Here is a 23015-nt window from a genome sequence, read left to right as displayed (position 1 = left end):
TCCATTTTGACTGATGTTTTTTTTGCTGTGAAGTTGTTGTCAGTGTGTCACCAACATACAAAATATGTTTAGAAACAGTATTAGTTTATTTAACGGATTTAAAAATAAAAAATAAAAAATCCTCAGTCCTTTATAAGATGCAAAGAACGTATTATTCAGCACTATGCATGAAAATGAAATGGAAGATCTCCCACTAATATGATAGATATGACACTTACGTAAGTGTATAATTATGATTGGTAAGAGGCTATTTGAAATCTAACGATATATATTCATGGTGATCCACTTAGGCAGCCTAGAAACAGATTAGTGAAAGTTATTGGAGGTCATTTATGTAATTTGAACGCAAAGGCCCAAAGTAATAAAAGAAATATACAATAAAATAAAGTGTCTGAGGTCATATGGTGGATCAAACGGTCTGCTGGTATCCATATTTATATGCAAACGTTGCTTTTTTTGCTTTTATAAAGTTGACCATGAAAGCATATTTATATGTAAACTGTGTGTGTGTGATGACAAAGGAAAGAAAAATAAAATAAATGAAAATACAAATGTGAATAGCCTTACTAGTTTAGTTATATATAAGAAACTCTCCTCCGTATTGCAAAAATATATTAATTATGTGTATATATCTATGCATGTGTAAAGTGTAAACAGAAGAAAGAAAACAATTTATAATGCGTATAAAAACTCTTCCATCATTAGAAATGTCACTTCCTTCTCTTCGCTCTCAAAAGATGAAGCTGTTATATTTCTTGCTATTCATTACTGTTTCCATTCACTCTGTTTCTTCTTCTTCTTCTTCTTCTTCGCATAATCTGTCTCTGAGAAGACAAGCCTCCATTTTGGTGACACTCAAACAGTCATTCCAAACGGAAAACATTTCATTCGATTCATGGAACCTCTCAAACCACTCGCTCCTCTGCGCTTGGCCAGGAGTCCAATGCGACACCACGGGATCGTCGATGATCGTGTCGCTCGACATTTCCAACTCCAACATCTCGGGCTCTCTCTCGCCGGCGATCACTCGGCTCCGTTCCCTCGCCTCCCTCGACGTCTCCGGGAACGATTTCGCCGGAGACTTTCCCGCCGGAATTCACGCTCTCGCGCGGCTGAAGCACCTCAACTTGTCCAACAACCTGTTCGCCGGAGAAATGAGCTGGGAATTCTCGGAGCTGAAAGAGCTCGTAACCCTAGACGCCTACAACAACAATTTCAATGGCTCGCTTCCCCGGAGCATAGCCGGGCTCAGTAAGCTCCGGTACCTGAGCCTGGGTGGGAACTTCTTCTCCGGCGAGATTCCCCGGAGCTATGGGCTCATGTCGGGGCTGGAATATCTCTCCCTGGCTGGGAACGACCTCAGCGGAGCGATCCCAAGCGAGCTCGGCAATCTCACGAGGTTGAAACAGCTCTACTTGGGGTACTACAACGCCTTCGACGGAGGAATTCCCGCGGAGTTTGGTAAGCTTTTGAGTCTTTCTCACTTGGACATCGCTAACTGTTCCCTAAAAGGCCCGATTCCGCCGGAGCTCGGGAACTTGAAGAAGCTTGACACTCTATTCCTTCAGACAAACGAGCTCAACGGCTCTCTCCCCGCTCAGCTCGGGAATCTGACCGCCCTCATGTCGTTGGACCTCTCGAACAACGAGCTCAGCGGAGAAATCCCGGGAGAATTCTCGGGGCTCAAAGAGCTCACCCTTCTGAACCTGTTCATCAACAAGTTCCACGGCGAGATCCCCCGCGGGATCGCCGAGCTTTCAAAACTGGAGGTCCTGAAGCTATGGCAGAACAACTTCACCGGGACGATACCGCCGAGGCTCGGCCTGAACAGAATGCTCGCTGAGCTCGATCTCTCGACCAACAAGCTCACCGGGACCATCCCTAAGTCTCTCTGCTCCGGCCGGAAGCTCAGGATTCTGATCCTGCTCAACAACTTCCTATTTGGGCCGTTGCCCGAAGATCTCGGGCGTTGCGACACGCTCGTGAGGGTTCGGATGGGACAGAACTACTTGGCCGGAGATTTGCCGAGAGGGTTTCTCTACTTGCCGGAGCTATCACTGCTCGAGCTTCATAACAACTATCTCACCGGAGAGCTCGAGCAAGCGAGCACGAAAAAGGCGGCATCGAAGCTCTCGCAGATAAATCTCTCCAACAACCGGCTGTCGGGCCCGATCCCTCGCTCCCTAGGTGACTTCTCGAGCCTCCAGATCGTGTTGCTCAGCGGAAACGGATTCACCGCCGCTATCCCGCCCGAGGTCGGCCGATTGAAGAGTCTTCTCAAGGCGGACCTGAGCAAGAACAGGCTGTCAGGTCAAATACCTTCCTCCATAAGCAACTGTCTCGTACTGACCTACCTGGACCTAAGCCAGAACCAAATCTCCGGCGAAATCCCGGCTCGGATCGCCGAGATTCACAACCTCAACTACCTCAACATCTCGTGGAACAACCTCACCGGAGCCCCGCCGAGAGAGATAGGGTCGATGAAAAGCCTCACCTCCGCGGATTTCTCCCACAACAACCTCTCCGGCTCGGTGCCAGAAACCGGCCAGTACTCGTTCTTCAACTCGACCTCCTTCGCCGGAAACCCCCATCTCTGCGTATCTCCAACCTGCAACAGCAACGCCAGCTCAGCCTCGCCGGAGAGCGCCTCCGAAACCACCAACCAGTCTTCTGGTCATCACGCAGTTCCCGCCAAATACAAGCTCATCTTCGCCCTCGGTCTCTTGCTCTGCTCGCTCCTCTTCGCAGCCTTTGCCATCGCGCGGTCGAGAAGGAACAAAGAGTCGGGTTCGTGGAAGCTCACGGCGTTCCAGAAGCTGGGGTTCACGAGCCTAGACGTGGTCGAGTGCGTGAAGGACGGGAACGTGATAGGGCGTGGCGGGGCCGGGGTGGTATACGGCGGGACGATGGGGATCGGCGGAGAGAGAGTGGCGGTGAAGAAGCTTCTCGGGATCAGCAACAACAAAATAAGCTCGTCACACCACGACAACGGGCTCAAGGCCGAGATCCAGACGCTGGGGAAGATAAGGCACAGGAACATCGTGAGGCTCTTGGCCTTGTGCTCCGACGGCGAGACCAACCTCCTCGTCTACGAGTTCATGGACAATGGCAGCCTCGGCGAGGTCTTGCATGGAAAAGCCGGAGGGTCTCTCAAGTGGGACACCAGGCTCGACATAGCCGTTGAGGCAGCCAAAGGGATAAGCTATCTCCACCACGATTGCTCTCCTCTAATCCTTCACAGGGACGTCAAGTCCAACAACATTCTGCTCGACTCCAACTTCGAAGCGCACGTCGCTGATTTCGGGCTCGCCAAGTTCTTGCATGGTACCGGGAATTCCGAGTGCATGTCCGCCATTGCTGGCTCTTACGGCTATATCGCACCGGGTACGTATACACATATTATTATTATGATTTTCAAAAATAATGTCTCGCTTCGACTTTAATTTATTAAATATGTTGTTACAAGTTCTATCATATCATGCTAGGCTGGTTTGGTTTGTTTATTTTTTTGCTAGGGTTTTTTTTTTTTTTTTTACATCATGCTAGTCTGTGTTGAAAAGTTCAAATATAATCCCAATGGACATGGTACATATAGCAAAAGAGTGCGTAGTATGTAAGAAAAAAAAATATGAATATAAAGTGGTCTATAGTACGAATCTAATATATTGACTCAAATGCTTGATGGTCTTTGAAAAAGTAGTGAGAAAATAATTGGCTAAACTTTAATGTACTAGTTTGCCCTTTGAGAGGAATAACTTTACTTTTGCAAGAAAAGAAGAGAGGCACGTTGATTCCAAGAAGGGTAAAAAGCTTTGGCTCCACTAAAGGAGAATTACACTTTAACTTTTATTTTTATTTTTATTTTTATGTATTAATTTATATGTTTATATATTTTATTTCATTTTTGCATGTCTTGAATCCGTATACAAAACCCATGTTGATCAATTCAATTTAACCAATCACCAGCTAGCATTTGTTAGCCCCCCAAAGCAAAGCCTTTGAGAATCCAGAGATGCTATGTAAACGTGTATATACACAATATATAAGCTCCACTTTCCCTAATTCCTAGAAAGTGTAGCATGATCTGAAGGCCATTCTGTCTATATACACGTACTTTTATGATCATTTTCTTTGCGTCAGAATTTACTGATATGTTTAAACTTAAAACAAACATACACGTTTACAACTATCTTTTTCTTTATACTTGTATCTCATTAATAATGATATACTGCAGAATATGCCTACACATTGAAAGTGGACGAGAAGAGTGACGTGTACAGCTTTGGCGTGGTACTTCTGGAGCTCATAACCGGAAGAAAACCAGTGGGAGATTTCGGGGAAGAAGGGTTGGACATTGTTCAGTGGGCGAAAATGAAGAGCGACTCGGTCAAAGAAGGAGTTGCGAAGATCTTGGACGAGAGGCTGTTCAACGATGTGCCGATGGAACAAGCAATGCAAGTGTTCTTCGTTGCGATGCTTTGCGTTCAAGAGCAGAGTGTTGAGAGACCCACCATGAGAGAAGTTGTCCAAATGCTCGCCCAAGCCAAACACCCTTCCACTTTTCACATGCAATGAATACCTAGTTTTCCATGTAACGAGATATGATGAGAAGAACCATGTCAAGAGATTAAAAGAGGGAAAGTCTTTGTTTGTACCGAGTGAATCCAACTAATACAAATGATGAGACGTGTTTATATACCACGCTCGGCATGTAACTAACCCAAAATAATAAGTAACAGCTGAGTAGTCGACTAACTGATTGAGACTAAGTAGTCAACAGTAAATACTTAAATATCCCAAGTCCTAATACACCCCTCTAAGATGTCTCTAAATTGGTGATAAGTCCGAATAGGAAGAAGCTTTAGAACACCACTATAGATCTTGTCGCAGACAAGCAGCGATCATTTACTATGTTCATAAGTGCGCTCATGGAAGACAAAAGGCTCGAGTTGGAATGCAATGTCAGATCAAGCATGGAAGAGCAACCCGGGGAATTGACCGGAGTAGGTTGGAAAGCGACGATTACGGCTGGACGATTCACAAGTGGTTCTGCAATCTCCGATGAATGATCAACCAACGTTGGAGTTAGGATCTTGACACAATGGAACAAAAGTGTCCATGAGCTACGTCTAGGGGGCGTTCCCGAGTTTGAGCTTGTTGATGTCAGATAATTGATACAACAATTGTCCCGATGGTTATACAACAAATGGCAACTTGGCTAATTATTAAGTTAAATACAAAGATCGGACTATTCCTATATTAGACTAATCTCAATATAAGAAGCAAATGTCAAGGGACTCTAATTTTACGATGAATATCCTGGAAAAAACCTCTCCCTCCCTGTTGGTGTCTTACGTGGCCAACGTAAGCTATTTTAATTTGACTAGTCTTTTATTATCGAGGGCTTCTCCGTACATTACGCTTACGCTGGTCGGTATTCGGAACTCAACTTATGTTCCTGTTCATTTCTCAATACATGACACCTCGAACCGTATCTTATTCGGTGTTTTGTGGCTATTCGGTGTTATTAACTTCTGATCATAACGCTGCCCTCCAGTTTCTTAGTATTTTCAAATGGTGAGAAACTTTTGTGCTAGACATTTTCATATAATGCCGAATATTCAAGGTTGTCTTGATGATGATAACTAAGAAAAAGTTTGGTTTATTTCATCTGACGGGATTTTGTCATGGACGCGTGTCATTCTTTTTTCGACGTGTTGATTAGATGTGGGATGTTATTGTTGTGAAGTGACTTTGTTAGTGCCTCTTCGCATTCATGTCGTCGATTTATATTTGGACCGTTGGATCAAGCGTGTTTTGTGAATTGTTGCGTTAATTCAATCGCGATCGTTCATTTATTAGGCTTCAATTTGAAGCTTCTTTGCGTCGATTCGAGTCTCACCTTTATAAATACACTATTGCAATTGAAAATCATAACTTCTTTCCAACTTTTGTTCAGCACCTCTTTCTTTTGGGATCTTCTCCTTTAGTCGATCTTTGAGTCGTTCCCTTGGTTTTTGTAGGAAAAAAATGTCTGATTCCGATTCTTTCCTTGGTTCGGCGGCAAATGACTCTCTTGACGAGAGTGGTCTAACGGTTCATCTTGTCAGCCCGCTTGCCATATCATCCTTTCTAGCAGTGATACGTTCCAGTTCTAGTAGTGTTGTCGAGGAGATTAGCTCTAGGCCTTGTATAGATAGGCGATTCGGTTCTGCTGTAACTGAGGTAACCTCTAATCATGAGGAGGAACACTCCATAGAATCGGAGGAAGGGGATCTCTATGCCGACGTGAATATGCCGAAGAGTCTCGAAGAGCGTAAACCTACCGATTTTACGCCTAAACATGTGAATATAAGGGTTACTGACGAATATCTCAAACGCTTGTTGAAGTCCATCGAGGTTGATCATAAATACAAATTTATAGTCCCGTCACCCTCCAAATTTTCTCATCGGCCACCGAAAGGTCTCATAGCTGTAAATCCCTCTATTCTTAGGATAACTAGAGGTCTTCCTTTTCATCCTTTTATCGAGAAAGTCCTCAGCTGTTCTAACCTTGCTCCTACCCAACTTAATCCAAACATTTACCGAGTCTTGATTTTCATGATCATGCTTTGGCGCAAACTTTATGGTCGGGACCCACCGCCAGCAGCCGTTTCTTACGTTCACAAGTTTAAATTGAATATGAAGTGCAATAGGTGGTACAATCTCACCTCGGCATTGGATAAATTTCATCTTATTTTGGATTTACCTTCCAGCTGCAAAGCGTGGAAAGATTGGTTTCATTTTATTAGGCTTTCTGACCTGCCTAAGAGTTGATACTCAGTGCTTTGTAACTTTTCTAATTCGGTACGTTTTTTTTTGTCTGATCGACTTAACATATCCTTTATATGTTTTCATTTATATCTACTCATTTGCTTTTTAGATTTCTTTGAGACGCGCTCTGAAATAGGAGACGTGGGTTTGATCGAATCACTTTTCGAGTCCACTAGGTCTTATACTAACATTTGGACGGCCTAGAATCTTTTGACTTATTACTGGGCCGATCATCCTACTAATCTGAATTTTTTGGTATGTTTATTATTCACTAACGTTATAGCTTGTCCATTTTAAAACACTTCTTTTATTTTTGTCTTGCAGTGACAGGAAACTACCTACCATTCCTCAAAATTTGAAGGTACCAAAAAGTTTCAAAGTTCCGTCCTCAAAGGGATTAAAAAAACGTCGGCTTCTACTTCGAAGGACGAAAAACCTCCGAAGTCAGTTCGGAGTCCTTCTGGCTCTGCCTTTCCTGATCTAACCAAGCCACCTTCCTCGGTCCCCTCATCTTCCAATGATCCACCAGCCATTAACGCTCCTGATCACCTTTCAGAAGTGTTTAGCTATATGATGAGTTTTCCGACACTGAAAGAGCCGAGGAGTGGGTCTGGTATTACGCATGTTGCTCGGGCAGTGCGGCTTTTCCGATCATCTTGCTCTGGTAAATTTATATTTTTGCTGGTAGATAAATTGGTTTCCATTTGAAATAGCTGGATGTGGCGAAAGAAATAGCTCAACTTGGTGATCGCAAGGCGGAAGCCGTAGAGAAACTGAAGGCCGATCTTAAGGAAAAATTTAGGGCAGCAAAGGTGACCATGGAAGAGAATATAGCAAAGGCGGTTGAAAATTTCAAGGAGTCAGAAGAGTATTCTAAGACCATGGCAAAATATTATTACGCTGGTCAGACCGAGGCGGTAGATCGGTTGAAGTTGAAATATAATTCGTTGGATACGATCGATTTAGATGAGACCGAGGCTTCTCAGGAGATCAGCCATGACACAAACTAGAAACAAGACTTGGCGTTAAGCCTTGATTGAAATAACAGGAGACTTGTTCGGCTTTTTTCCTATATACATATGCCTGGCCATAGGCCTTGATTGAATTTAAATACTTGATTGAAAATGAAAAAAATCTTCAAGGATAGAAGCGTATGTGGTGCTCGACATTCTAAGCATTTTTTTCTTCTCTTCCTTGATGCTGAGCCTATAAGCACCATTCCCGAGAGATGAGATAACTATGTAAGTTACCTCCCAATAAGGTCCGAGCACTCCATCTGTAGGATTTTTATTATGTAGGAGCACCTTCTTTAAAACTCTGTCTCTGATCTAGAAATTTCTTGATCTTACTAATCTGTTAAAACAACCCATAATTTGCGTTTGATTAGATAGATTGTGTCTCCTGCATTTTCTCATATTTCTAAGAAACCGATATTTGCAGAAATATTACGGTTGTTTACCTCTTTGGAATAGTTTTCCCAGGCATGATTGGTGATACTAACATCAACAGGAACCATGGCTTCTGACCCAAATGTCAGAGCGAAAGGAGTTTCCCCTGTCGATGAATGTCTTGAAGTTCGGTATGCCCACAATACGCCTGGAAGTTCATCGACCCAAGCTCCTTTGTGAACACCTAGTCTTGTCTCGAGACCATGTTTGATCGACCTGTTGAGTGCTTCCACTAGGCCATACTCTTGAGGTCTGATCGGTATCGAGAATGCTATGTTGATGCCAAACTTTTCACAGGATTGTTTGAATTATTTGCATCGAACTGAGTTCTGTGGTCGGCAATGATCTTTTTCGATTACCAAAGCGCGATATTATGTTTTTCTAGACGAAGGCCTCCATCTTGTTTTCGGTGATGTGTGCGAATGGTTCAGCTTTGACCCATTTTGTGAAGTAATTGATGGCGACCACATCATATTTGCAATTTCCTCTTCCTTTCGGCATAGGGCCAATTAATCGATTCCCTATTCGGCGAAAGGTACCGAACATACAATGTTTATGAGATCAGAAGGGGGTTTTCTTGGGATATTAGAAAAAATTTTATAGACTTCGAATTCTCAAATAATTATCTAGCATCCGCTTTAACTGTTGTCCAGAAAATACCTTGCCTCTAGTTTTTTTTGGGCGAGAGCCTCCATTGTGACTTCCACGGATCCATGCGTGTACTTCTCTTAAGAGATAGTCAGTATCTTCTTCATTTACACACTTCATGAGTGGAGTGGAAAATCCTTGTTTGTATAGTGAATTACCTTGCAAAATGTATCGAGTAGCTTTGAATTTTAAGCTTTTAGCCTCGATTTTGCCTGTGGGGAGTATTTCAATTTTGAGGAAGTGTCATCCAAGATTTCTTTTCTTCGATCACGTGAAAGAAAGTGTTCCAGATGCTTGGGGTATCTATGTCGATGACTGGTTGTTCCAGAGTGCTTTCAACCGAGTTGGATCCAAGCTTGGCAAAGAGGTCCGCTTTGACATTTTCCTCTCTCGGAATTTGTCTGAACTCTACATGCTCGAATGTCTTTGCCAATGCTCTTGCTTTAATGGTGTATTGCATCAAGCTTTCTCCTTTAACCTGATATCCATTTGTTATTTGATTTATTACCAGCTAGGAATCCGAATGGACAATGATACGTTTTATGTTGAATAATTTTGCTATCTCTAGCCCATTAATGAGTGCCTCGTATTCGGCTTCATTATTTGAAGTTTTGAATTTAAAAAGTAGAGAAATGCTTACTTGATAGCCATCTAGGGCTGACAAGATTATTCCTGCTCCCGATCCATGGATATTTTCCGCTCCATCGACATACAATTCCCAGATTGGGGCCTCAACTAGTCGATATGTGAATTCAACTAAGAAATCAGCGACGGCTTGACCTTTCACTGCCGACCTGGGATGTAATCGATGTCATACTGAGTGAGTTTGATTGACCATTTCATCAGGCGACCTAATGCATACGACTTTTGTAAGACTTGTCGAAGAGGAAATTTGTTAGTACTTTGATCGGGTGCGCGAAGAAATAATGGCATAGTTTTCTAGAGGTCGTTACTAACGCCAGTGCTAGTTTCTCTAGCTCAAGATATCTTGTTTCGGCTTCCTCCATTCGGTGACTTTGTAATATAAAGGCAACTATATTGACTCTTCATTCTTTATTAGTGCTGAACTGACTGCATGTTCCGATGCGGCTAGATATATGTCGAGTGGTTCTCCTTATTGTACTTTCACTAGCTGAGGTGGCCACACCAAGTATTCTTTTAATTTGTCGAAATCTTCTTTACATTCCTTGGTCCATTCGAAGTCTCTTGACCCTCAAAGGCGATCAAAGAATCGGACAAATTTATCTATTATTCGAGAGATGAATCTCCCGAGTGCAGTAATTGATCCTGTTAGTTTTATACTTCTTTAACGCTTCTAGGCGGCTTCATATCGAGGAGAGCTTTGATCTTTGTTGGATTTGCTTCAATCCCTCTTTCATTCACGATGTAGCCGAGGAACTTTCTTGCAGAATACTGAATGTAGTTTTTAAAGGATTGAGCTTCATCCGGTAACGTTTAAGAATACCGAATGTAGTTTTTAAGTGTGTAACGTGGTCAATTGCTAGTTTTCTTTTTACTAACAAATTGTCAATGTATGCCTCCATGGTTATTCCTAATTGTTCTGCCAACATTTGATTAACCAATCTTTGATAAGTAGCTCCGACGTTCTTTAGACCAAACGGCATGACTGCACAACAGTACAAACCTCGGTCAGTATAGAATGTCGTGTGATCTTTGTCTGGATCATACATTGGGATTTGATTGTAGCCTGAATATGCATCCATGAAACTTAACAATTCATGACCTGTTGTAGCGTTAACTAGTTGGTCAATCCTTGGCTTTGGAAAGCGATCTTTTGGATAAGCTTTATTTAAGTCTGTAAAATCTACACAAGTTCGCCAATTTCCATTCGGTTTCTTAATTAGAACAGGATTAGCGAGCTAGCCAGGGTATTTTGTTTCCCTAATGGACCAATTGGAAATTAGTTTATCTATTTCTTCTTTGAGGGATGTATATCTATCAGCATTCATCGGTCTTCTTTTTTGTATAATTGGCCTAGCCTTAGGATCGATATTTAATCGGTGACAAGCGTGGTTGGGATCTATTCCTATCATGTCTTATTGTTTCCAAGCAAAAACGTCTAAATTTTTTGCTAATAAGGAAATGAGTTCTGCTTTAATACCTAGTTTTAGGAATTTACCAATTTGCAATGTTTTTCCGGCTCGGAAAAATATGGGACGATCAGCTCTATATCATCTCCTAGACCGACGTAACCGACAACCTTGGATCCAGATCTGTCCAAACCATCATGACTGGGTGACGACATTGTCCTTGTTCTTCTTCACGTAATCCGAATAACAAATTTTGGCATTTTTTTGATATCATCTGACTATTCCAATTCTCCATTTAGTTGGGAATTTTATTGTCAAAAACTTAACCGATGTTACTGCTCCGATCTCCAGCAGTGTAGGTCTTCCTATCACTGCATTGAAAGCCGAGGATCCGGAGATTACAACCCACTCTGGGTTGATTGTCGTTGCATTCGAGTTTTCATCAATAGTTAAAGAGAGCGAAACAAGACAGGCATAATTGCATCCCCGGTGAAACTATAAAGCTGAGTAGGGCTTCCATTGTCGCAAATAGTTAGATCTATTTTATCGTAAGTTTCTCCGTACAATATATCTACCGAGCTTCCATTGTCTATGAGTATCCTTCCGACCACATGATTTCCTATTGTTCCATCTTCTTCCGAGAAAACGATTTCTTTCGTTTCCTTTTTGGGAGACTTGGTCGGTCTTTCTTCTAAAGCAAACATCACCAATGCCGAGTGTGATTCTGCTTCTCTGATGTAGTTCTTTTGAGCCCGACGATAATTCCCACCGACGTGAGGTCCTCTAGCTATGATAGCGATTTCGTTGTAGGCTTTATCAGATTTGTCGATATTTCAGTCGGGATTATCGGCTCGGTATTTTCGCAGCTTTCCTCTTATGATCAAAGCTTCTATTGCAGTGTTATGGCCTATGTCATGATGGAATGCACAATACTTGGTGGGATCTCTTTTTGTCTCCTTCTTGATTTTAGCCAGTTTCGGAAAATTCTCCCGATGCTCGGTGAGTGCAAATATTTCATCTATCCCCATGGTCGGTCAGAGGATGATATTTGTCATATTGGCTTGAAAATGGCTTGCTCGGTAATTGATCAGCTCGATTTTTCTTAATCGTATATCGATCATCCTTGTGGTTGTTGGAGCGTTGATCGTTATGAAGGCGATTGTTTCGCTGTTGCTCGAATTGGTCGCTTCCTTAGTCGGTGTTGGGACCATTTTTAAGTCTTCAAATAGATTCAGCTGCCGACCTTGCCTCTTCGGCATTTATGTACTTCTGAGCTTTCAAAAGAAATTCATTATAATCCTTAGGCCCAGTTTTATGTAAGGACCACCAAAATCCGAGTCGGTACGCAACCCTGAGGTTATACTAGACAATCTAAAATCTTCATTCAGATCGTCCATTAGAATGGCTTGTTCTGAATAACGATTGATGTAATCCTTCAAGGATCCATCTGACCGTTGTCGGATAGCCAATAACCTTTCTTTAGGAGTTTTTCCTACCCGAGAACCCACATTCCATAAAGATATTGCACATTTGTTTTCATGATCCGATTGAGTTCGGTTTCAACTTCTGATACCACTTTTTAGCAATTCCGGTAAGAGTGATGGAGAAAGTTTGACACATCACCTGTGAATCTGCTCCTTGCAGAGCCATCCAAGATTTATAAGTGTCGAGATAGTCTCCCGAATCGGATCTTCCATCATAAGAAGGGATTCTTGGCATTTTAAAGCCGTGAGGTGGGGGATGTTCTAACACCCTAGAAGTGAAAGGAGAAGAAATATCTTCGTTCTTTTATCGCTTTCTTTGTCCTAGAGTGACCTCTTCGATTTGCGCTCTAACTTCTGGTAGTTAGTTTGCTTAGTACTTCTTGACTCTTCGGTATCAGAATCTAATATGGATGCCTGAGTGTTTCTGGACTTTGCCTTCTTAGGCAGCGGATCCTCATCAGACGATTGAAACCTGTAATCAAAACGCCGGATACTTGGTAAATCAAAACTGTCAGTGTCTTCATGATCGTTTCTTTTTCATACATATCTCTCGCGTGCTTTTTGGTCTTCTTAGACCTATATTCTTCAACCTCTTTCTCGGGCCGTGGCGAGGACGGTCTTCTTCGGGAGTCACTATTTTGCTTCGGACCGTGACCCGCCTGGATTTAATTTGCTCTTCTAAAGCCTCGTTCTTTTATTGCAATTGCACCAAACGCTCTTGCATCTCTCTGAACTGCTCTACTAAACTTGGTCGAATGAGCATTTCGGCAATCTCCTTGGTAGTTAGTGGAAGAGTTCTGTTGTGATGCCCAATCTGCTCTTGCTTGTTACTCTGAGGGTCACCTTTTCCCTCATTCCGTGATGGTGCTGGCGAACTCGCCATTGTAACTCGAAGCCAACCCCTCCTTCTAGCACCAAACTGTTGATGTCAAAAAATTGATACAACAATTGTCTCGATGATTACACAACAAATGCCAAGTTGGCTAATTATTAAGCTAAATAAAAAGATCGGACTATTCCTATATTAGACAAATCTCAATATAAGAAGCAAATGTCAAGGGGCTCTAATTTCACGATAAATATCCTGGAAAAAACCTCTCCCTCCATGTCTTAGCCTTACTGCTTTTACAGAGGGGGGTCTCAAGTGTGAACGTGAACTGGTAACCGTTTGGTAAGTGGTAAGTAACTGCTCTTAGTAACTACTCCTCATAACCGCTTGTTGGTTATCAAGTCGGTTATTGGTGTCTTACGTGGCCAACGTAAGTTATTTTAATTTGACTAGTCTTTTACTACCGAAGGCTTCTCCGTACATTACGGTTATGCTGATCAGTATTCGGAACTCAACTTATGTTCCTGTTCGTTTCTCAATGCATGACACCTCGAACCGTATCATGTTCAGTGTTTTGTGGTTATTCGGTGTTATTAAATTACGATCATAACAGAGCTTCAGAGCAATCTCAAAGACTAAGAGGGGAGTAATGATACGTATTTAGTATCCATGGTTATTAATTAAATAAATTAGGAGTTTTTAATTACAAAATTAGATAATTAGGTTTGTAAATCAGAGTTAGGCAATTAGGTTTTTAAATTCTGCCTTTTTATCAACCCGAATTTAGATAATTAATTAGGATTTTATTTATATAACTATATTTATGGTTTTGAACCCGGCCCATTAAGTTGTAAACCTAAGTCTATTTAAGAGACCTTGATTTAATAAAATAAAAATAAAATAAAAGCCAAGAATCAATCACTAAAAGTTTAGTCTCTCTCAAAAAAGGAGAGACTAAACTCGGTGAAAAATTGACAAAGCTCCCGTTTTGAGATCGAATCCCGGGCCGTATCAGATGAGTAAAAAGTTTACAATCTAGAATTTCAAGGGGCCTTTCAATAGTTTTTCTTTAATCTGTTCCGACCTTCTGTGTCCTTTGTATCAAGGATTGAAATGCCGACGGCCGATTTCGTGTCGATGGCCTCAAAAAATGGATATTGTGGTGGCCGATGAGAATTGCGACGGAAAAAATGCGAAAATTTACTTAAAAAAATATCGACGGAAATTGCGGTGTCGACGGAAATTTCGATAAAACACGAAAATTGTGACTGAAATAATATTGCAAGATAGTTTATAAAAATAACGCATATGTTTTTAAATATGTGTTTTTGTTTAGAATAAAAAAAATTTAGCTACATATAAATATATCTAAGATTTAGTTTTTCTTTGTATTATTGCGATTGTTTATTGTATATAATAATTATATGTATATGATAATTATCATATGTTATTTATTAGGGACACTTATTTTTGCTTTCTTGTTTTTTTTTTCCCTAACACTTAATGTATGTATATAGCTATATAGGGTCAGAATATAGTGTTAACAAATAACGTATTTATTTGGATATTCATTGGGCTTTTATTATTATTAGGATAAATTACTTAAATGCCCCCTGGACTCTTGACCACTTAACAAACTCGTCCCTACTTTTTTTTTTCTCGCATCAGTGGTCTCAAACTTTGAATTTCTTACCAATTCAGACCTTCCGTTTATTTTTTTGAACGGCTGTTAAATTTTGAACGGCTGATTTGGCAAATTATTAAAATTCCCTTTTTAACACATTATTTATTGATATTAAAACGCTATATAAATTACCTTAACCTAATAAGCTTGCCTCCGACTCTCTCTTCCAAATCGAGACCGTGTGCCCTAAAAACCCTAAAAAAACTCGCCTGGTTATCTCTTCTTCGAAGTCGAGCAAGGTTAGAGGAGATGAGCGTCGGTTATCGCCGACGAAGTCAAACTTCTGACAGCAACAACGAAGTGAGCTCGTCCCCAGAAAATCGTCGACTGTGTCGATGTGGAGTCGCGAGCGTGGAGCGTACGGCTTGGACTGACGATCACCCAGGTCGAAGGTTTCTTGGTTGTCGTAATTTTAAGGTAAGGAAAGAGAAATCTGGTGGCGGGCATTTGTATAAGGTTTCTGTGTCGATGTTGGGTTTTTTTCATTCACAATCTTTTTTTTATTTCAGAACTCCAAAGACAAAGGATGTGGGCATTTTGATTGGTTGGATCCGCCAATGTGTACGAGGTCGATGCAGGTAATCCCAGGTTTGCTGAGGAGGTTACACGCAATGGAAGGTGAAAAACAGAGGACACAGATTGAAGAAGAACTTGGTGGAATTGATATGGAGTTGAACGTACCTGTCTCTGTTGAAATTATTGGGAAAATTACAAATGAATAAAAAAAAATTAAGATCATGTTGATTATATGTATGGTATTGTTATTTGTAATAGTTTGCAAGTAATTTATAGTGTGCAATTGTTTTGGTTTGTTGTTAATGTATCCCACGATGGTGAATATATGTTGTTAAATGTGAATATATGTTTTGGTGCTGTTAAATGTGAACTGGATTATAGCAATCAAACAATTAGACAAGTGAAAGTAAAATGAGAAATGGTTTGCTGCAAGTAATTTATAGTGTGCAATTGTTTTGGTTTGTTGTTAATGTATGGGTCACATTTGCTTGTTTCACAATTAGACAAGTGCAAGTAAAATGAGGATTCTGAATCTGAACTTGACAATAGCAATCAAACAACCCAGTTCACTTAATTTGTATCAGATTTTGGAAGGCAATGGTCAATAATAAATGAACAAAAAATTGGTAAATGAAATCAAAAGAAAATCCATAATCCATTCATAACTTAATATTGTACCAAAAGAGGACCATAATACATGCATAATTTAGAATGAGTTTGACATTACATGGCATCACTAACAGCCTATTACATAATCTGTCCCAAAAATTGTTACCAAAAATTACATGGTCCTTTTCACAATGTTTCACAAAAATAGCCTAGACAATTCACTTCTTAAATAAACCCCTAGGTTGAAGTCCTGATTGGCACCTTCTCGGACTACTCGCGGCCATGAGTCTCGGACTCCTCTACAACACAAAATTCAGAATACTTTAGACCACTGTGAAGTATACAAAAAGCTTGAAATTGCGTTATGAGTAACAATTCTTACTCGTGGTTGCTGACTTGCTAGATTAGACTGACTTGCCGGTTGCTGACTTGCTGGTCGCTGACTTGCTGGATTGGACTGACTTGCTGGTGGCTGACTTCGTTCACAAGTGGCTCGGTGACGTGGTTGACTTCCTGTTTGAGGAGTTGACTGTTTCTTTTTGCGCGAGGTTGCCTTTTCTTTGCGCTGATTATAGACACATGTATTTAGATAAAAGTTAACAAGATCTCTAATTACAGTAAATAAATTATGAGCCCAAGAAATTAAAAACTAACCATTTCCGCTTGCTTCCTTCTAAAACAAGTCTGGATGTTGTGTCCCTCTTCGCCACATTTTGAACATTTTGTAATAACAAATGTTCTTGACATCCTGGTTGCTCCCGGTCGAATAACTTCGTCGTGTTCGACTCTTCTGACTTTTTTTGGCCTTCCAGGCTCTGCTCTGTCTGGTGGCATTTCCATTGGTTGAAGTCCGATCTTGGGCCATTGTTCAATCGGGTTCAGTGGGTTTATTTTGTGCTTGTAAGTAGTAACATACACATGCTTGTAGTACCACTCACTGACATATTTAACAGGGTCTTCTTGCCTTTGCCAGATGCAGCTTATAGCATGTGAACACGGAATACCTGACACAATTGTATTGTTAGAGAGACATAAAGTATTGTTTGTTAGCTATGTACATTACAAAGAATTGTTAATACCTGAGAGGTTCCATCGTTTGCAAGAACAAGTCTTGTCACTGAGATTAACCGCGTACATTGACCCGTACATGTTAGTCACCTGGTAATCTGAATCACCGGCCCACTTTACAATGTTTTCAGCGCTGTGTAGTTTGTTCTTCTCAAGAATTTCTGAGATCCTTGGCCTTATATCACCATGCCATCTATCCACTGCAAGTCTTTGTTTTGTGAACCGTTGCAAGATGTACATTCTTATCCTTTCTAGCATAGACAATATAGGCTTTTGTCTAGCTAGCAGAATAGCTCGTGTTCCATTGAAACATTCACACAGATTATTGAGGAGGACGTCACACTTGATAGCAGTTCGGAAGTTGCATCTAGCCCAATGTTGAGGCTCCTTCTCCATTAACCACTCATACGCCTTCTCGTCCTCAGCTTTTATGAAGTCCATGTTAGTCTGAAAACCATGATGTGAGTATGCTTGAGCAGCTGCCATCATTGTGACCTTCATAAATTGTCCCTTGAAGACATGTACATTACAGAAAAGAACGAGATGTAATATAACGTGATTATATACTTAGTGAAACCTCTCTTTTCTATGTAGTAAATCTATTGGTTTTAAATCCTTTGTGGTTTTGAAAAATATGTGGTTTTGAAACCTGTTTTTCCAGAAAAAATCACCAATAAATAAAGCCACCACAGATTTTTTACCATCACAGAATTTTTACCTTTGTAAAGTTGCTTTGAAGATGTCTTGCGCAATGCCTATGCTCAGCCGGCTCTGATCCGTCGTCCCAAAGTATGTTCAAAGCTTCTTTAAGGCCTTTTTGTTTGTCCATGATAAACGTCCAATAAAATCCATTCCTAATACTGATATCCTCTCTCAGAATATTCAAAAACCATGACCACGATGCTTTTCCCTCAGACTCAACCACAGCAAAGGCAACCGGGAACATGCTATTATTTGCATCTATACCAATTGCGCTAAGTAGCTGCCCCGTGTGATGTCCCTTAATATGGCACCCATCTAGACCTATGAGCGGCCTACACGATCGAAAACCTTCCTTACACCCGGCATAGCAAATGTACATTCGCTTGAAGATTGGTTTGCCTTCCGAATCATGATCGCACTCAAACTTAACCGTCGATCCAGGATTTGTTCGCTTGATTTCAGCTCCATAACTCCACAAAGCACCGTATCGTTCCTTAAAGGACCCTTCTATGATTTTCTCAGCAAACTTCCTTGCCCTATACGCCTTCATATACGAACAGTCCAAAATATAGTCGTTTTGGACTTTATTCATGAACTGTGGTGCCGACCAGGAATCACTGTCTTTAAAATACTGCATATATTTGTTCGCCAACCACTTGGAAGTAGCAAACCTATTCTTGTTCGTCCTCGCACATGTGTGCTCCGGCTGATATGTCTTGATCACAAATGAGTTTTTCTTTCCAAGGTACGATGCATAGCAAACCCACTTACATTTCGAATCCTTACATTCGGCTCGAACCCTGGTTGAGTCATTTTTCTTAAAGAAAATTTCTTTCCCAGCAGCTATGGCATATTCTCTCACTGCTTCTCTAAAAACCTTTGGACTGGGAAATACTAAACCCAACTTCAGAGTTGGATTTCTCATATCTGTCTCAACATTGAATTCCCGAAATGTTGGCAACTTCTTTTTCGGATTCTGACCCTTTGTCGATGTACCGGCTCTCTTTTTTGTCACTTCTTCTGTCTCACTTGAAGATGAGCTATGTCTACCACCAATGTCGCATTCATCGCCATACTCACTACCAGATTCCAGCAAGCCTTCTTCGTCACTAACTACAGCCTTTCCTTTCTTCTGAAGCTTCCTCAAACCAACGTCTACGATATCACCATCCACGTGAACATCATCCTCACTCAGCTCGTACCCGCTATCTTGTATTGCATCTGTTTCATCTTCAACAGCAGCTCTCTCATCTTCTTCATCAGATATTGCTTCATCTTCTTCATCAGCGTCGTCGCCGTCTTCTTCATCAACTATTGCTTCATCTTCTTCAGCAGCTGTTTCGTCTACCGTATCTGGGTTATCTTCTTCTTCTTCTTGAACTGCAAGTGCTTCAACATCATCTGGGTCGTCTTCTTCTTCTTCTTGAACTGCAGGTGCTTCATCTTCAACTGTACGTGTTTGACATTCATAACTAATTTCCAGTGGTGGTGCACTAGGAAAAACTGGAGCATTTATCGGGTGCTCACAGTACACATCAACTTCCCTTGACATTTGCATCTTCTCAGCACATATGCTGTATAGCTCACTGTCAGTTCCAAGTAGATCATAGTTAATCCCGTCTTTTCCTTTCAGATAATACAAAGGCACGCAGCTATAAACCATCAACTTTTTCACAATTTCATCCAACACCAACAACGACATCTCGTCCAAATCACAGTGATCAACATGATCAATTTTGCCACCAATGTACGCCATACGACCATTCTCGTAAGACATGGACCCGCCGTGGTGAAACTTTAAGGTAAACTTCGTAGAGGACGGATCTGCAATAATCAAAACAAAACAAAACCAAACCACTATTTAATACCTACCAACCATTAAAACAGAAAAATAAAAAAGGGACCACAACGACAAAAAGGGACAAATCTGAATACAACAAGAAATATTTAATCCTACTTAATATTCCTAACCCAGACAAAAAGGGACAATAACACACGACACTAATAGACATATGGGACCAAACAGACGAGACTAACAGACATATGGGACCACAACGACAAATCTTGGTCGACTCACGTGGTCAACACTTTACAACCATGATAAATTCAAGATTTAAAGATTCTTTACCATAAACAGGGGCTTTGCGCTCGGGTATAACTGGTTTAGAAGCTGAGGCTCTCTCCGCTGCTTTTTTTCTTCGATTTCATCTTCGCCGTCGCAGGTGTCTTCATAGGGGATTTCATCTTCGACGTTGCAGGACTCTTCATTACAGATTTCATCTTCTTTTTCTTCGCTGGAGATTTCGCTTTCATTTTCGCGATTTGGGATTTTCGAGTGTTTTAGGGTTTCAGAGGATTTGGGATTTTCGTTTTCATTACATACTAATACCCAAATCAGAGAGTGCACGTGACCAACACATGATTAAAAATTTAACAGCCGTTCAAAAAAATAAACGAAAGGTCTGAATTGGTAAGAAATTCAAAGTTTAAGACCACTGATGCGAGAAAAAAAAAGTAGGGGCGAATTTGTTAAGTGGTCAAGAGTCCAGGGGGCATTTAAGTAATTTATCCTTATTATTATTATTGGACATTCATTTGGGCTTCTACTTAAGCCCTTAGGGTTTGTATCTCTTCTTCTTCTTCTTCTTCTTCTTCAATCCAGAGTTGCCATTCAAATAACGCAAGTCAACACCAAGGTGTGGACGAACTTTGAACATGCCGGCAAAGTGGCGCCAAAATCGCCAAAATTTTGTTGAATCTTCTGTCCACGTCGAGGTTTTTAGAGTTTCTGTTCTGAATATGTTGCCGAAATGACGAGACGTAATTTATACGACACGTCCACGCAATTTCGACGACAAAATTACCAGAAATGACAAAGCATAATTTTTTTGCCGGACTCCTCCAAATCTCGCGATGCCAACGTCATTTCGCAGTCATTTCCCGGCAATTTAAACCTTTGCTTTGTATACATTTTTAATGAGAAATAACTCATCTGTGTTTCTATTCTAATGTTTATCCTCAATCAGCTTATTCTTCTTGCTACAAACATATCCCTACTTAAATGCATGAGCCGTGTTCATGTCTGAGATTTCAAACTCACTACTAAGTCCAGAATCCACACGGCATCTCAGAATTGAGGGAGCTCAATTTCCAAATTGGAGTGGTCCCTGAAAGCTAAAACAAGTTCTCATACTAATTTTACAGAACATAATTTTATACAACGGTTGCAGAGATATAGCCATCTTGGTTAAAATCTGCAGAGAGATATGGCACTAGAGTACGGTCTATAAACCTATTTTGAAACTAACAGCAGTGCAAATAAACACCAGCCTTCAATGGACCTATCGAAAAAGCCTTGGCACTGATCTCTTGGGCACTTTACCCTCAATCTTCAGCCTCCGATACGCTTCTCTGATGTGGCAGGGCCTTATGGGTCCCGACTCTTTCCTCTCAGTCATGACCATTCTTGCTGTAAAAAGATTTGGGAGCACAGATACATAACCTCTCTGAAAATACAAATTCTATTTGATAGCAGAGTAAGGATGCACGGGGATATAATTATAATTGCTGCTATGTCTACGTTGTTTTTTCTATGCTCATAAGCAACGACAATGATGTGAAAAAGATTTGGGACATATTGTAAAAACTAATTCAGAATTTAAGAAGTTACCTGTTTCGACAAGTTCCCCAACAAACATCTTGGCAATCCCAGAGACTACAATTGTCATCGGAATTGATATTTTCTGTGTTCCTGTGATGCTAGCTAATAACTGCGCTCAATAACAACAGATCGAAAAGCTAAAGGCTGAATGAAATCAGAGCTCATGTTAAGCCTTCTAAGTTTTATATTGGGTAGTAGAATTTAAAGAAAAATATGAAAAAGAAAAGCATATTATCTCAGGCTGAATCAGAGCTCATGTTAAGCCCTCTAAGTTTTACATTCTGTTTTGTGAACTCAGTCAAATTTGGGCAAGACATTTCCCTATACCTCTTTCTTTTAAACAAAATCGATACTTTCAAAGCTAACATAATTATCAGAAAGAAAAAAAAAAAAAATTGAGCACAATTTTGCAGGCAATGAATTCCAATTCGAAACAACAATGTAGCAAATAAAGAATATATATACCCTTTTCATATTAGCTCTCTGGAACCCAGCTCTCCGGAAGGATTCGTACCGACTCATTTGTTCCTCTGTAAACTGAGACAAAATAGCCCTAAAATAGAGAAATAGAGAATAATCAGTTCTAATCTTAGAGCAGAATAATAAATAAATAAATGAAAAGGCGAGAACTAGAAACAGACTGCATTTTGGCACTCTTATCAGGATCGCCAGTGGAGGCGAGCTTGTCGAGCTCAACATCCATGTTCTCCTCCTCTTCCTCGTCGTCGTCCTCTCTCGCCTTGGTCGAACCAGAGGCTGCCACGTGGTCCGCGCGCGGCGGAAGGAACGACGGCGTTTCGGCGGGGGAAGAGGGCGGCGGGGCCGAAGAAGGGTGTGGTTTGAGAGGAGCTTGGTCGTTGGGATCTTCGTCGTAGTCGTCGTCGTACTCCATTGGCGCGGCGGAGGAGAGAGTGGTGGGGTTCGGTGCGGGTACGGGGGGCGAATGGGGAGGGGATTCCTCATCGTCGTCGTCGTCGAACGCTGCTTCGAACGGGTCTTTCGATTGCTGCTTCACTAGCTTTTTCCCTTCCATTCTCTCTCTCTCTCTCTCTCTCTCTCTCTCTCTCGCTCGCTCTCCACTTTGTGAGCGTGTTTTGATTTTCTCAGGAAAACTTGGATCTTATTCTTAATCACTTTCTAACCGTGATTTTGGTTTTTGCACTTAAAAATTGCAATATTTTTGTTTCAACTTTAGGTGAGTGCCTTTCTAAAACAAATAATACCTCATCTCTCAAATATACCCTTCTCTTTTTCATTTTTTTTAATTGTTTTTTTTTAACAAAACATACTATTCACTCTTGCTTGCTGAATAAAACGCATATTGAAAAAAAAAAAAAAAAACAGCCACCCATATGTGCTTGGCGCACCACACCAATCATCGAGTGAAGCTTCATTCGGACGGAAGACATTCTGGTGGCGAAGACGAGTTCCGGCGACGGTAGTGACGGTGCAAAAACGCAAGCCCTAAACAAACTAGGGCTTTGTGTTTAGGTAATTTCATC

General features: G+C 41.1%; 2 protein-coding genes and 1 long non-coding RNA gene across 3 annotated transcripts; 2 read left to right on the top strand and 1 right to left on the bottom strand.

Moving 5' to 3' along the window:
* Positions 1-619: 619 nt before the first annotated feature.
* BAM3 (Leucine-rich receptor-like protein kinase family protein) lies at positions 620-4656 on the top strand. Its single transcript, XM_089625488.1, has 2 exons — positions 620-3384; positions 4235-4656. Exons 1-2 carry the CDS (start codon positions 678-680, stop codon positions 4573-4575), a joined length of 3048 nt encoding a protein of 1015 aa, XP_089481614.1. The 5' UTR covers positions 620-677; the 3' UTR covers positions 4576-4656.
* A 10552-nt stretch (positions 4657-15208) lies between these two features.
* LOC149385146 (uncharacterized) lies at positions 15209-15733 on the top strand. Its single transcript, XR_016301195.1, has 2 exons — positions 15209-15374; positions 15467-15733. It is a non-coding gene; the product is annotated as an uncharacterized LOC149385146 (long non-coding RNA).
* A 4989-nt stretch (positions 15734-20722) lies between these two features.
* On the bottom strand, positions 20723-22624 carry TAF11 (TBP-associated factor 11). The gene is made up of 4 exons (XM_089624961.1): positions 22155-22624; positions 21979-22066; positions 21523-21622; positions 20723-21321 (listed from the first exon to the last, which is right to left on the bottom strand). The coding sequence occupies exons 1-4, from the start codon at positions 22544-22546 to the stop codon at positions 21194-21196; spliced, it is 708 nt and encodes a 235-aa protein (XP_089481087.1). The 5' UTR covers positions 22547-22624; the 3' UTR covers positions 20723-21193.
* Between the last annotated feature and the right edge of the window lie 391 nt (positions 22625-23015).

Source organism: Urtica dioica, chromosome 9 (assembly GCF_054948205.1).
Source record: "Urtica dioica subsp. dioica isolate 48M chromosome 9, U.dioica_male_clone48M_v1_H2, whole genome shotgun sequence".
Taxonomy (NCBI): Eukaryota; Viridiplantae; Streptophyta; class Magnoliopsida; order Rosales; family Urticaceae; genus Urtica; species Urtica dioica.
The sequence above is the reverse complement of the archived record's forward strand: the minus strand, read 5'-3'. Positions and strand labels throughout refer to the sequence as shown.